This window comes from Ctenopharyngodon idella, chromosome 14, assembly GCF_019924925.1.
Source record: "Ctenopharyngodon idella isolate HZGC_01 chromosome 14, HZGC01, whole genome shotgun sequence".
Classification (NCBI taxonomy): Eukaryota; Metazoa; Chordata; class Actinopteri; order Cypriniformes; family Xenocyprididae; genus Ctenopharyngodon; species Ctenopharyngodon idella.
This window is the reverse complement of record NC_067233.1, coordinates 10,429,031-10,442,067: the sequence shown is the minus strand read 5'-3', so window position 1 is coordinate 10,442,067 and position 13,037 is coordinate 10,429,031. Positions and strand designations below refer to the sequence as shown.

At 36.1% G+C, this 13,037-nt stretch overlaps 1 protein-coding gene across 1 annotated transcript in view; it reads left to right on the top strand.

The window, feature by feature from the left end:
- mrpl11 (mitochondrial ribosomal protein L11) overlaps positions 1–8,885 on the top strand; it is a 38,481-nt gene extending 29,596 nt beyond the window's left edge. The window contains exons 4-6 of the mRNA XM_051860317.1: positions 6,606–6,699; positions 7,187–7,346; positions 8,678–8,885. Of these exons, the coding sequence (XP_051716277.1) occupies positions 6,606–6,699; positions 7,187–7,346; positions 8,678–8,783 (360 nt within the window). The 3' untranslated portion in view covers positions 8,784–8,885. The remainder of the gene's footprint in view (positions 1–6,605; positions 6,700–7,186; positions 7,347–8,677) is intronic.
- Positions 8,886–13,037: the final 4,152 nt, after the last annotated feature.

Here is a 13,037-nt window from a genome sequence, read left to right as displayed (position 1 = left end):
GAATGTACTCCAAAGTTTCTCAAAGTCTGATGGATCCCTCACTTATGTGCATTAGCAGCTTTTTCCCCGACACCTTTTAGTCTTTGTTTCTCGTTCTGCCTCTTCTAATCTATTCTCTCCCATTTTTCACCCGCCCTCTGTAACAAAATGAGAGGTCTAGCACTTTCTCCTCATATTCTCACTCTTAAATAAAGATGGATTGATGGCTGTTAGTAATGCTTGCCGAGTCGGCGACAGAGCACAGGGGCATTTGAGCAAAGGCCCATTATGAAGGTTGCGAGAAATGGCTTTTTATTATGGAGGGGTCATTGATCACAAATTTTAAAGTGGCACGACTGCGTGAAATGAGAGTTCTCATTACAGGTCTCCATCTCTTTTACATTAAAGAAGTGTTGAAAAGCTCTTGTGTGATTTCAATTGGAAGTCCCAGTTTCGTTAACCTTCTGTGTCTAAGCGAAATGGGGTGATGCAGTGGCAGTCCAGACGGCGGTGCAGACGTTGTGAGGAAATTATATGGCCACATTATGCTCCGGCACTGCCACCAAACCCAGTCTAGGGTGTTTTAATGTCTCTGGCTCATGTTTAATGCGCTGTCTCAGTCACAATCCAAACACATAATCTTTTCTTCTGAGCTGATTAAGCGAGTGTCCGTGGTCCAGTTCTGCCACAGTTTGAATCTAGAGGCTTCTGTTGCATAAAGTAGAACCAGACATCTTCGGCAACAATGTCACCTTCATCTAGCTCATCCCTTTGTGTTGTCCTGTCAGTTGTGGTTGCCCGAGGGTAAAAATTGTCAGCCTTTGTTGTTGGCACTCCTCTGCAGGTACATCAGCTCTCGTTCCAGGACCAGCTGCAAGAGAGAGAGAGAGGAAAATGTGCACCTTAGTGCTGTTGTCATTCATCATTCGTTCTTTGAGTACACATGGTACAGCCCACTGTGATTTTTTTTTTTTTTTTTTTTTTGACTTGTTGACATGATCACTTCTCATCTTTTTTTTGCAATAATAACTACATTTACATATTCTGAAGAAACTAAGTGCTGTGGTGCTCATTGATGTAAAATTTGCTGCTACATTGTTAAGGTGTGGTGGTTGGTTGCCTGCCAGGACATTGCTACATGGTTGCTAAGGTGTTCTGAGCAGTTTTAGCATGTTTCTAGGTGGTTGTTCGTGTTCTGACACATTTGTTTTGTGGTTCTGGTTGTTTGTTTTTCTTTAGTTTTTGTCGGTCTGATTGGGGACTGGGACGTGACTTGAGTGCACCTGAATCTCATCATGGCACCTTATTTAAAGGGGTCCTATTATGCCTTTTTACAAAGTCTTGATTTTTTTGGGGGGTGTACTAGAATATGCTTTCATGCTTGATTGTTCAAAAAACACATTAAATTTTCACATATTTTACATTATTACAGCACCTCTCTCCCCAGTCTGGCTCGAACGCACCATTTAGTTCCTGTTTCGATGAAGCCCCTCCTTCCGAAATACGAAATGTGTTGTGATTGGTTAGCTGGGCTAGTGTGTTTGATTGGCACCGCTTTAGTACACATTTTCGTATACATTTTAGATACAGTGTTTTTCACCATTTAATCATGATATTTGTTAGAAAACTATGGTAATACAAACAGTAATCATTCACAAACCCATGGTTTCTTTTCCTAAGGTGCAGTGAACAGCCTTACAAAAGCGAGAGCTTACAAAAGCTACGGTAAACACTACATCAACACTAATGTTGGCTAGGCGAGCAGAGGTGAAGCTTTGCCCTTTGTTTACATCGTCGCAACAATATAAAACTTATAATTGGAACTGTTAATAGAAAATGCAACTACAAATAATAAGACATACTTACAAGTTGTGATCCACAAACAACAGATTGTCCCAACTAAGTGGGAACTGCTCCATTTCAAGAGAAGCTTTTTGTGCGTAGCCTGCATTGTACTCTCTTAGGATCTGGAAGCTTTTTTTTTTTTTTTTTTGCATATTCTGTGGGTGGGGATTATTTAAATGAGTAAGATTATGAATTCACAAAACCCAGGAAAAAACGCATTGTAGTCCAAATGAGCCTTTTGTTGTAGCTCTTGGAAAGTGGATTCTGTTAAATAAAATATCTCCCTTTGGAGTGAACTTTGAGCTTTGTAACCTTGCAGATCTTTTTTTATGCTCAAACAGCAACATTACACACTAACTAAAGTTGAAAAAGTGAAAAGGCATAATAGGACCCCTTTAAACGTGCAGTTGTTAGTCTGGGCCGCTCCTAAGCTGCTTCCTAGGCAGCTTGCCAGACCCGCACTCCAGTTTTGGGAATATTTGTTTTGTTTCGCCTCCATGCATTTGTTCTGGCAACGCTCACAGTTATTCATTTGTCCCTTTCAGTTATGACTGACCAACATTACTGATTACTGATATTTTGATTGTTGTTTTCTTTGATTTTTGATGTAATAAGTTCTTTTTTGAGTTAATTTCACGGTGTTGTCTCCCTTTAATGTCGAATCTATGAGCCAGATGTGACACTCGGGTCTTCAGGGTGGTTTCTAGGTGGTTGCTTACTAGTCCATGTCATAAGAGCCTATCCCTAGTCTCCTTGATATCTAAAATTAAAAATGCTGTATTATGCTACCAGGCCAGTAGTTGGCAATGTCACTTTGTAAAGAAGAACTACACCTACAGACTAAACATGTAATACACATGCACATGATGTCATGTTTACACTGAGACAATAACGGCATTTTCAGGCCCCCAAAACACAGTTGTTGTGAAAATGAATGGCCAAAATGGATAAAAAGTTTTCTGTTTTTAGTTGAAAACGGTGTTGTGTAAATGCCCCCTTATTCTGATCCCTAGATACCAGTGTTATTTTTTTATTTATATACTATTAAATCATTTATTATTTTTAGATTTTAGATTTTTAGAATTTTTAATTTATTTTTAGTTGCATTTACATAATTGTTTGTGCTTTTGTCATTTTTGTTAGTTTTTTTTTTGTTTTATATATTTCTATCTAGCCTTCATTTTTATTTCAGTTTTAGTTTTTTCTTTTCATTTTAGTACTTCAACTTAATGTTAATTTTCATTTAAGTTTTCTAATATTAATTATTCTAGTTTTCTAATATTCATGTTTTATTTTAGTTCAACTTTTTTTCAATAAATGAAAATGCATTTTAATAGTTTTAGTTTTAATTAACAATACCAACACTGCTAGTTAGCATCTCTTTCCATTTTTAATTGTGTGTGTGTGTGTGTGTGTGTGCGTGCGCGCGCGCGTGTTTTTGTGACATATCAGGCCACAACTTTGTATAATGGCATGGGTATGACATAGGTATTACAAGGAGAGGGTGACTTATGAGGACATTACCCCATGTCCCCATTCTTCAAAAGGCTTATAAATCATACAGAATGAGTTTTTTTGAGAAAGTAAAAATGTGCACAGTTTCCTGTGATGGGTAGGTTTAGGTGTAGGGTTGGTGTAGGGTGATAGAAAATACGATTTGTACAGTATAAAAACCATTACGCCTATGGAATGTCCACATAATTCACAAAAACAATGTCTTTCCCACCCAACCCAAGGACTCTTTGCAGCGCATAACAAATAAAAAAATATGCATATAGAAATACAATAGCTGTAGAGAAAAGAGTCAATAACACACAAATCTAATGAGCAAAAAGAGGAAAAACTTAATATACTTTATTTGTTGTTTGCCGTATTTATCAAACTGTTAAGGAACAGGTCTCCCAAAAATGAAAATTGTCTTCTTTTGCTCACCCTCATGTGGTTTCAAACATGTTTGACTCTCTTTCTTCTTTTGAGGCATTTTGATAAGTGTTCATCATTCTTTTTAATACAATGAAAATAAATAAGGACCAAGGGCTATCAAGCTCTAAAAAGGGGGGAAAAAGCTAGATAAAATAGTCAATATGACTCATGTGCTATATTGCAAGACATAAAACAGCTTTCATTGTATAGAAAAGAGCCATTTGGAATTTCTACTATAAATAACGTCTTTTGTATTCCACAAAAACAAAAGTCAGACGGGTTTCGAAAGACATTAGGTTGAGTAAAAGATGACGAATGTTTATATATTCTATCCTTTTAAGACATCCAGAATGTAAAACTCCATTGCCAAACAAAGAAAAAATGTCTTTTTATGATTCATTTTTCAAGTCCTACAGGCAGATTAGGCCCTAAAGCTAGCTCCTCACTATACTGATGAGCATTCGACAGGGATTGAAGATTAGCCTGAGCTATACATGATCTTTAGCTGCAGGGGGTGTGGAGAAAATTCTGTTTGAGTTTGCAGCACATTGCTTGCTTTAGGCTTGAGCCGAATGGCTGCAATGCATTTTAGCCAGGCTGTCTCCCCAAGTCAGACTGCCTGTGAAGTCCCAGTTGTCCCATTAAGCTGTCTGCTGCACTCTCATTGTTTTTGAGCCTCTCTATGCAGACTAATCCCTGCCTTAAAGCTTTGGTTTCGGCAGGCCTGACAGTGGAGGGTGTGTGCCAGGGGAATGGAGGGTGTGGATGCATGCGCCTGGCTTCACTCGACTCGACTGAGAGTTTATGAGAGACTGTCAGAGTCTGTGGATGCCAATGAGATTCTGTCAGGCTCCAGAGACTCTATTGGATGCTCTAGGATTTTAGCTCTTCTCGCTCTTGAAGAAGATGGTGTTTGTGATACCACCCGCTATGTGCGATGAGACTGAGAGCGATAGCTTGACGCCCACAAACCCAAAAACGAAAATAACTTTTCGTTCCCACAGTCCCAACAGATAATCGTCAAAAACATAAACTCGACACGCAACCCATAATGTTTCAGATTAACTACAGTAGATAAGGGTGTTCTCAAATATTGTAAGCTTTATTTATATATCATTCATTATGTAGTTTTATGTGATTTTTATGACATTGACATTATATTTAATTTAGATTCTTTTCACACAACATGGGTTTCTTTCACATTTTCTTTTGATGGACAGCAAGGGTCATTTTATTTTTCTCTTTAAATGTATGTGCGTGTAATGAGCACACTCCCCCCCCACTCCCCCATCCCTCCCTTTTGACAGGGCAACAGTTGCAGTCCTGGTTCACTTCATGCCTTAGGCACAAGATACGACACCAATAGGGAAAAACAACACAATGACTTTTAGTGGTTCTTTATATATGTAGCAAACAAGTACCATATAGCAAACTTGCCACTGAACTTGACAGCCAGGGATCATTATTAATTTGTCTTATTTATATCATTTACACACATCAGATAATTATTTATTATCACATTGTTTGCCACTTATGTTAATTTATTTTTATATATTGTCTTATTTTCCTCTTACTATGTCAATTTTATTGTATCTCCTTCCATATGTATGCATGTTATGTACATATAAAGTCTTGTTTATGGTCTGATTTAATAATTCATTTTGTATTCCTAAGTGAAAAAGTCATATAAGTGATATGAATAGGGAATTTAAGCAAAGTTTAATGGAAATTCAAAGCAAATAATCTCCAGCATGTACAAATTGATAGGGCTGTTTTGGACTAGAATGGGAAATTTCTGTCATAGAATTTTAGACAAACTTCATTAGCAAAGATACAAATATATACACATCCGCTCAATAGTTTGGGGTCAGTAAGATTTTTTTGTAAAGTATACTTTTATTAAGCAAAAACACATTAAATTGATCAAATAGTGACAATAAAGACATTTATAATATTAGAAAAATTTCTATTGCAAATAAATTCTGTTCTTTTGAACTTTCTATTCATCAAAGTTTCTTTTGAGCATCAAATCAGAATATGTGACCCTGGACCACAAAACCAGTCATATGGGTCAATTAAAAAAAAGAAGAAAAAAAAGATATTTAAACATCTTCTGAAAGCTGAATAAATACGCTTTCCATTCATGTATGTTTTTTTTTTTTTTTTTTTTTTTTTTTTTTTTTTTAGAATAGGACAATATTTGGCCAAGATACGACTATTTGAAAATCTGGAATCTAAGGGCGCAAAAAAATCAAAATATTGAGAAAATCACCTTTAAAGTTGTCCAGATGAAGTCCATAGCAATGTATATCCACTCACAAAAATAAATTTTTGATATATTTATGGTAGGATATTTACAAAATAACTTCATGGAGCATGATCTTTACTTATATATCCTAATATCCTAATGATTTTTGGCATAAAAGAAAAATCGATAAGTTTGACCCTATGTATTGTTGGCTATTGCTACAAATATACCCGTGCGACTTATGACTTATTTTGTGGTCCAGGGTCACACATTAGAATGATTTCTGAATGATCATGTGACACTGAACACTGGAGTATAATGACTGCTGGAAACACAGGAAAAATAAATTACATTTAAAATATATTAAAATAAAAAATAGTTATTTTAAATTGTAATAATATTTCACAATATTACTGTTTTAACTGTATTTTTGATTAGGTAAATGCAGCCGTGGTGAGCATAAGAGCATTTATTCAAAAACTTAAAAAATCTTACTGACCCCAGAAACTTTTGAACGTTTTTTTTTTAATTATTAATTCCACCTGGCTCTGAAATTTATGAAATGAAATGACGTTTCTGACTGAGTTTACCCCTCTTTTCTTTCCACCAGTCGGACAGGACGTATGACCTGAAAATTGGGCAGCCCACTGTGTCTTACTTCTTGAAACAGGCCGCCGGCATTGAAAAAGGAGCCGGAAAGACTGGTAAGCGAACCCTATTACAAGTAGGGCAGCTGTGGCTATACATCCCTCCTTCAATCTCTCAGCAGTCTATTTGTATATCTTGCCACTGCCTTATGTTTCAGTAATGGACAGACTTTCCCCTGCAGGGTGTTTTGGTTCAGATTGAATTTTTTGACTGATGATATATTGACGATGAGCTGCACTGGTAAAGAGCCGTGCAATCACTAAAGGGAGCGCTGTGTTGAAGGTGGCATTTTAAAAAAAGAAGAATTATGGATTTGCTTCATTTTCATACATTCCACTCCACCTCAATTATTCTTTCTTATGCGCCCACTCTTTCCCTCCCCCTTTCTTTCCGTTACCTTTCGCCTTCACTCCATCTCCACTTCCGATTTGCTCAATCATGACCAACCACACCTCCTGCTGTTTTCTTTTTCTGTGCTGCTGTGTTTCATCTCCTCTCTCTTTCTCCTTCCACCTTGTCCCTCCACTTTCCTGTATCTATCAGGGCATGAGACCGCAGGTATGGTGACCGTGAGGGCCGTATATGAGATTGCACAGGTCAAATCGCAGGATGACAGCTTTAAGCTGCAGGATACCTCCATGCAGAACGTTGTCAAGAGCATCATCGGTTCAGCCAGATCCCTCGGCATCAAAATCGTCAATGAGTGAGAGTCCTTCAAACTTCATTCTACTTCATACTATACCAGTGAAATGTTTCAATACACTAACTCATTTTTGCCATTTTCTACATTTTATAACAATAGTAATGTCTTCAAAGCTATAGAATGACAGAAGATATATATATATATATATATATATATATATATAATATAAAATATTAAAACAAATATAAACTACCATTCAAATATTTGGGGTCAGTAAGGTTCTTTTTTAAGAAATTATTCATCAAGGATGCATTATTTGATCAAAAGTGACAGACTTTTAATCAATATCGATAATAATAAGAAATGTTTCTTCAGCACCAAATCATCATATTAGAATGATTTCTGAAGGGTCATGTGACACTGAAGACTGGAGTAATGATGCTGAAAATTCAGCTTTGCACCACAGGAATAAATTACATTTTAAAATATTTTAAAATAGAAAATAGTTATTTCAAATTGTAATAATATTTTACAATATTACTGTCTTTACTGTATTTTGATCAAATAATTGCAGCCTTGTGAGCATAAGATACATTCAAAATCTTGCCAATCCCATATACTTTTGAATGGTAGTGTATCTCTTAAAAATATAATTAAAATTTTAGTTTTAAGAAAACTGTGTTTGTAGGCATAAATTATCTACAAAAATTTTACAAGCATTTACAGTGTCTTTCATGTTTTCTGCATGTCTGGTTTCTACTGTGAGTTTTAAGCATCCATCTTTTCCTTGTATAAATATTTCAGACATCCCACCACCTAGTAAAGACCTTAATAAGAGATGTGAATAAATAATGGCTGAATAAATCAAGTCTTACTCCACATGCTCTGCAATGACTTCAGTTCCTGTGCTCATTTGGAATTTCTCACAGTTGAGAATTGAGCTTGATTTGCAGGCTTTTAAAAATGAATCATAAAATTCATGTTTTGTATAATTAATGCCTTAATAATGCTGAGAAATTGTAAGGGATGCTGCTAGCTTAATTATTGACACTATTCATTTGAGAAGTGTTTGCTTGACACCTGCAACACCAGTCTCTGCGACATCAAATGTCAACATTTTGACAGACAAAAAAAGCAGCCTGTTCTATTAGCAGAGTCTGGTCTTAAACTGAAGCTCTTTAATAAATGAAGCATGTCACCTAGGAGCAAATGCTCAGACCCATCATCTTTACTTGAGGGAAGAGCAATGCTTGCCTTGCATTTCAATCGATCGCTAGAAATGTTTGAAATTCTAATGTAATGTAGATGTATCTGTTGATATGCCTCTAATCTCCATCTTCTCTCTCTCCCACTATGCCCCCCCCCCTCCTCTCCTGTCATCCCTCTGTCAGCCTGTCACCAGTGGAGTACGGGGAGTTTCTCCGAGAGCGTGAGCAGAGACTGAAGGCAGAAGCGGAGGCAGCCGCTGCTGAGGCAGCACTAGTAAAGAAGAAATGAAGAGCTGCTGTGTGCTAGTTATTTATCAGTACAAAACCCCCATTCACATGGATTCGTCCCACTATTCCGGATGTTTTTCTAATAAAATGCTGATGTTTTGCATCCAAGTATATTGAAGTGTATTTTTTTCCCAGTATCTCTCATTGTTGACTCTATCCTGTCTCCTGTCTTTTCTCTACCTACCCCCTCGCTCTTTTCTTGTCTCTGCCTCCTACAACCTTTTTTAGGCCTCTGAGCCACTTTTACCTACTCTATCTCTCACATCCAGTGGCTTACCCATCTCTCTTAACCATCTCTGGGTAATAATCCAGGGTTTTTTTTATAACTTCTGTGCTGAAGTAGATTGCCCTTTGGCAACACAGTGACAAAAAAATACAGGTTCATATGCAATTGCAAATCAGGACATGTTTAATACTTATTTTAAGCGATTAGATGCACCCAAACTGGTAGAAAAGTTTGTCTCAATACCTTTGCTAAAGTTTCTAATGTTTTTCTTGCATAACTGATATGTTGTCTGGGCTATATAATCAGATTCCAAAAATGAAATACTCTAATTAGATTGTATTACGTTTTAAAATACATCTGTTTTAAAACAAATCAGACTACAGTTACTTTTATTGATTACTTAATATTCACAAAATGGCAACAAATAATTCATAATTAATTGATTCTCTCTTATTCTTTTTCATCTTTTAAAAGACTATTGCTCATACAGTACCTGTCAAAAGTTTGGAAACATTAAAATTTTTTAATGTTTTTGAAAGAAGTCTCTTATGCTCCCCAAAGCTGCATTTATTTAATCAAAAACAGTAATATTGCAAAATATTATTACAAATTAAAAGAACCGTTTTCTTTTTTTAATATATTTTTTCAAATGTAATTTATTGTTGTGATGGCAAAGCTGAATTTTCATCATCATTACTCTAGTCTTCAGTGTCACATGATCCTTCAGAAATCATTCTAAGATGCTAATTTGCTGCTCAAGAAACATTTCTGATTATTATCAATGTTGAAAACAGTTGTGCTGCTTAATATATTTGTGGAAAAATATTTCCACAAAAATATTAAGGGCCACTAGTCAGGTGGCTATAATTACATGGAAAATTGATAGAGCATAAACAAATAAAATATTTCATCTTTTTTAATAAGTGTTTTATTTGGCTTTTATTTCTTTCTTTTAATTTAACATTTTTAAGATTTAATTAATTATTAGCTTTTCACCAATTTACAAACCATGGCTTAAAGGATTAGTTCACCCAAAAATGAAAATAATGTCATTTATTACCTTCGTTCATCTTCGGAACACAAATTAAGATATTGTTGATGAAATCCGATGGCTCAGTGAGGCCTCCATTGGCAGCAATGTTACTGCACCTCTCAAGATCCAGAAAGGTACTAAAAACATATTTGAAACAGTTCATGTGAGTTCAGTAGTTCTACCTTAATATAATAAAGCGACAAGAATACTTTTTGTGCGCCAAAAAAAACAAAATAACGACTTTTCAACAATATCTATATGGGCCGATTTCAAAACACTGCTTCAGAGCTTTAGGAATCGAATCAGTGAATCGGAGCGCCAAAGTCACGTGATTTCAGCAGTTTAGCTGTTTGATAGGAGATCAGAATCACTAATTTGAAACAAAAGATTCATAAAGCTCAGAAGCTTCATGAAGCAGTGTTCTGAAATCGGCCCATATAGATATTGTTGAAAATTCGTTATTTAGTTTTTTTGGCGCACAAAAAGTATTCTTATCGCTTTATAATATTAAAATAGAACCACTGAACTCACATGAACTGTTTCAAATAAGTTTTTAATACCTTTATGGATCTTGAGAGGTGCGGTAACATTGCTGTCGATGCAGGCCTCACTGAGCCATCGGATTTTATCAACAATATTTTAATTTGTGTTTCGAAGATGAACGAAGGTCTTACAGGTGTGGAACGACATAAGGGTGAGTAATTGATGACAGAATTTTCATTTTTGGGTGAACTAACCCTTTAATGATATGTTTAAATGAACAAAGAACAGAATAAATGTTCTTTTGCTTTGTATTTTTTTATCTCAATATAGTACAAGAGCATCCTGAACTGCTTGATTGCTTGTGTCATCACAAAACTATATTAGCTGCTAAATGCAGCTGTAAGGAATTAAAATATTAAGATCTTGTGTATTGTGAAAAGCACTATTTGACTTGATTTGACTATTAGAATACAGCTTGGGAAAGAAATCTGCCAGACTGCAGGCAAATAGAAAATGTGTAATGGATGGTAATTTGGTCTGTAATGGAGAAGCCCAGCACTGACCCTTTGAACAGTGAGAGACTTCACAAGCACTGTCAAATCACTTTCTTTAAAGTCAAGCGCATTTGCAATTGTTTTCCTAACGCTTGTCGAAAGTGAATGAAGGGCAGAGATTTTTTTCCCTCTGTGAGTACCACAATAGACCATTTGGCTCTCTCTTTGATTTGAATGAGATTGCAGCGTCTGCACTCTATCTAGGTTTCACTGACAGTGTTCTCCATGTCGCTGACTGCAATTTCACAAGAAAGGAAGGACGAGAGACGATAACATGAAGAGGATGTGATTTCACATGTGGCCTCTTGGCTTTTTCCCCCCTTTTGAGACTCATATAGAGTGATGGCTGTTATATTTGGTGTTTGTAAAAGGCAAAAGGCATCAGAATCTGTATCTTATGCATTAGATGAAGCTTGTCAAAGTGCAGAATCTCACAAGAGCCCTGAAGGGATTTGGAGGCAAGAGTCTTTCTCAGACACGGTCATGTGGTCATTTGAGATCCGCAGTGCGTTTTTGCTATACAAATGAGATTTGCTGTTATGTAATCCAACCCTTCTTCATTATTATACACCTGTAGTGAACCCCACACTACACTACCTCCTGAATATTGCAGAAAGTAGACCGAAGAACCCCACTTAGTAGGAATCAAAAATTCAGTATTTGCCCTCATCTTTTAGTCCATATATGTACAGAATGGCCTGAGGCATAAAAAACAGCAACTCTTGTGCATATTAACAGTAGCCGAGTCCTTGCAAAAATAACAGTGAATGCTACTGCAAGTACAAAAGTGAGAATACATGCTGCTATAAAAAGAATGCCTGTTGCCTGCTGAATCTGAATTTAGCAATTTTCATAACAAACATCAGAAAAACTTGTTCCACATCGTTGCATTTATGCTGAGATGCCATTTGAGCTGGAAGATAATGTCTGCTCCACTTCAAAGACCTTCAGAAGAGTGTATCCAAATGGCAGCAATTTGAAGATGTATACACTCAAGTGGAGACTTCATGGAAAAAGCTTTCCAGAATGCTAAAATGAAACAATTAACAAACATCCTTCTGGCAAAAACTGAGGCAGAATTTGGATCTGTCTATCTGTCTGTCTGTCTGTCTGTCAGACAAAAAAAAAATAGCTGAATTTATTAAAATGACCCTGTTCAAAAGTTTGTGACAACGTGTGGTTACCTGGATGATCTACGACTGTTTTTTTTTTGTTTTGTGATGGTTGTTCATGAGTCCCTTTTTTGTCCTGAACAGTTAAACTGAGCTCTGTTCATTCAAACATTCACTGACGCTCCAGAAGGAAACACGATGCATTAAGAGCGGGGGGGTGAAAACTTTTTGAATTTGAAGATCAAGGTAAATTGTACTTAATCTGTCTTCCAGGAAACATGTAAGTATCTTCTGTTGCTTCCGAAGGGCAGTACTAAATGAAAAAATATATATATATTTAAGCAAAATAAGAATAATTTGGACTTCTTCATCCTGTTCAAAAGTTTTCACCCCCTGGCTCTTAATGCATCGTGTTTCTTTCTGGAGCATCAGTGAATGTTTGAACCTAGTTGTGTTTGAGTCCCTCAATTTTCCTGAGTGTGAAAAGATCATACAGTCACTGCTGGAAAGGGTTCAAATATGCAAAATAAAAAATAACATGCATTTTGTATGATCTCTCTTATTTTGTTCAAATTTTTCACATTTTCACAGATTCTGCAAGGGGTTCACAAACTTTCAAGCAGGACTGTGTATATATATATATATATATATATAGTATCTCACAGAAGTGCGTACACCCCTGACATTTTTGTAAATATTTTATTATATCTTTTCATGTGACAACACTGAAGAAATGACACTTTGCTACAATGTAAAGTAGTGAGTGTACAGCTTGTATAACAGTGTAAATTTGCTGTCCCCTCAAAATAACTCAACGCACAGCCATTAATGTCTAAACCGCTGGCCA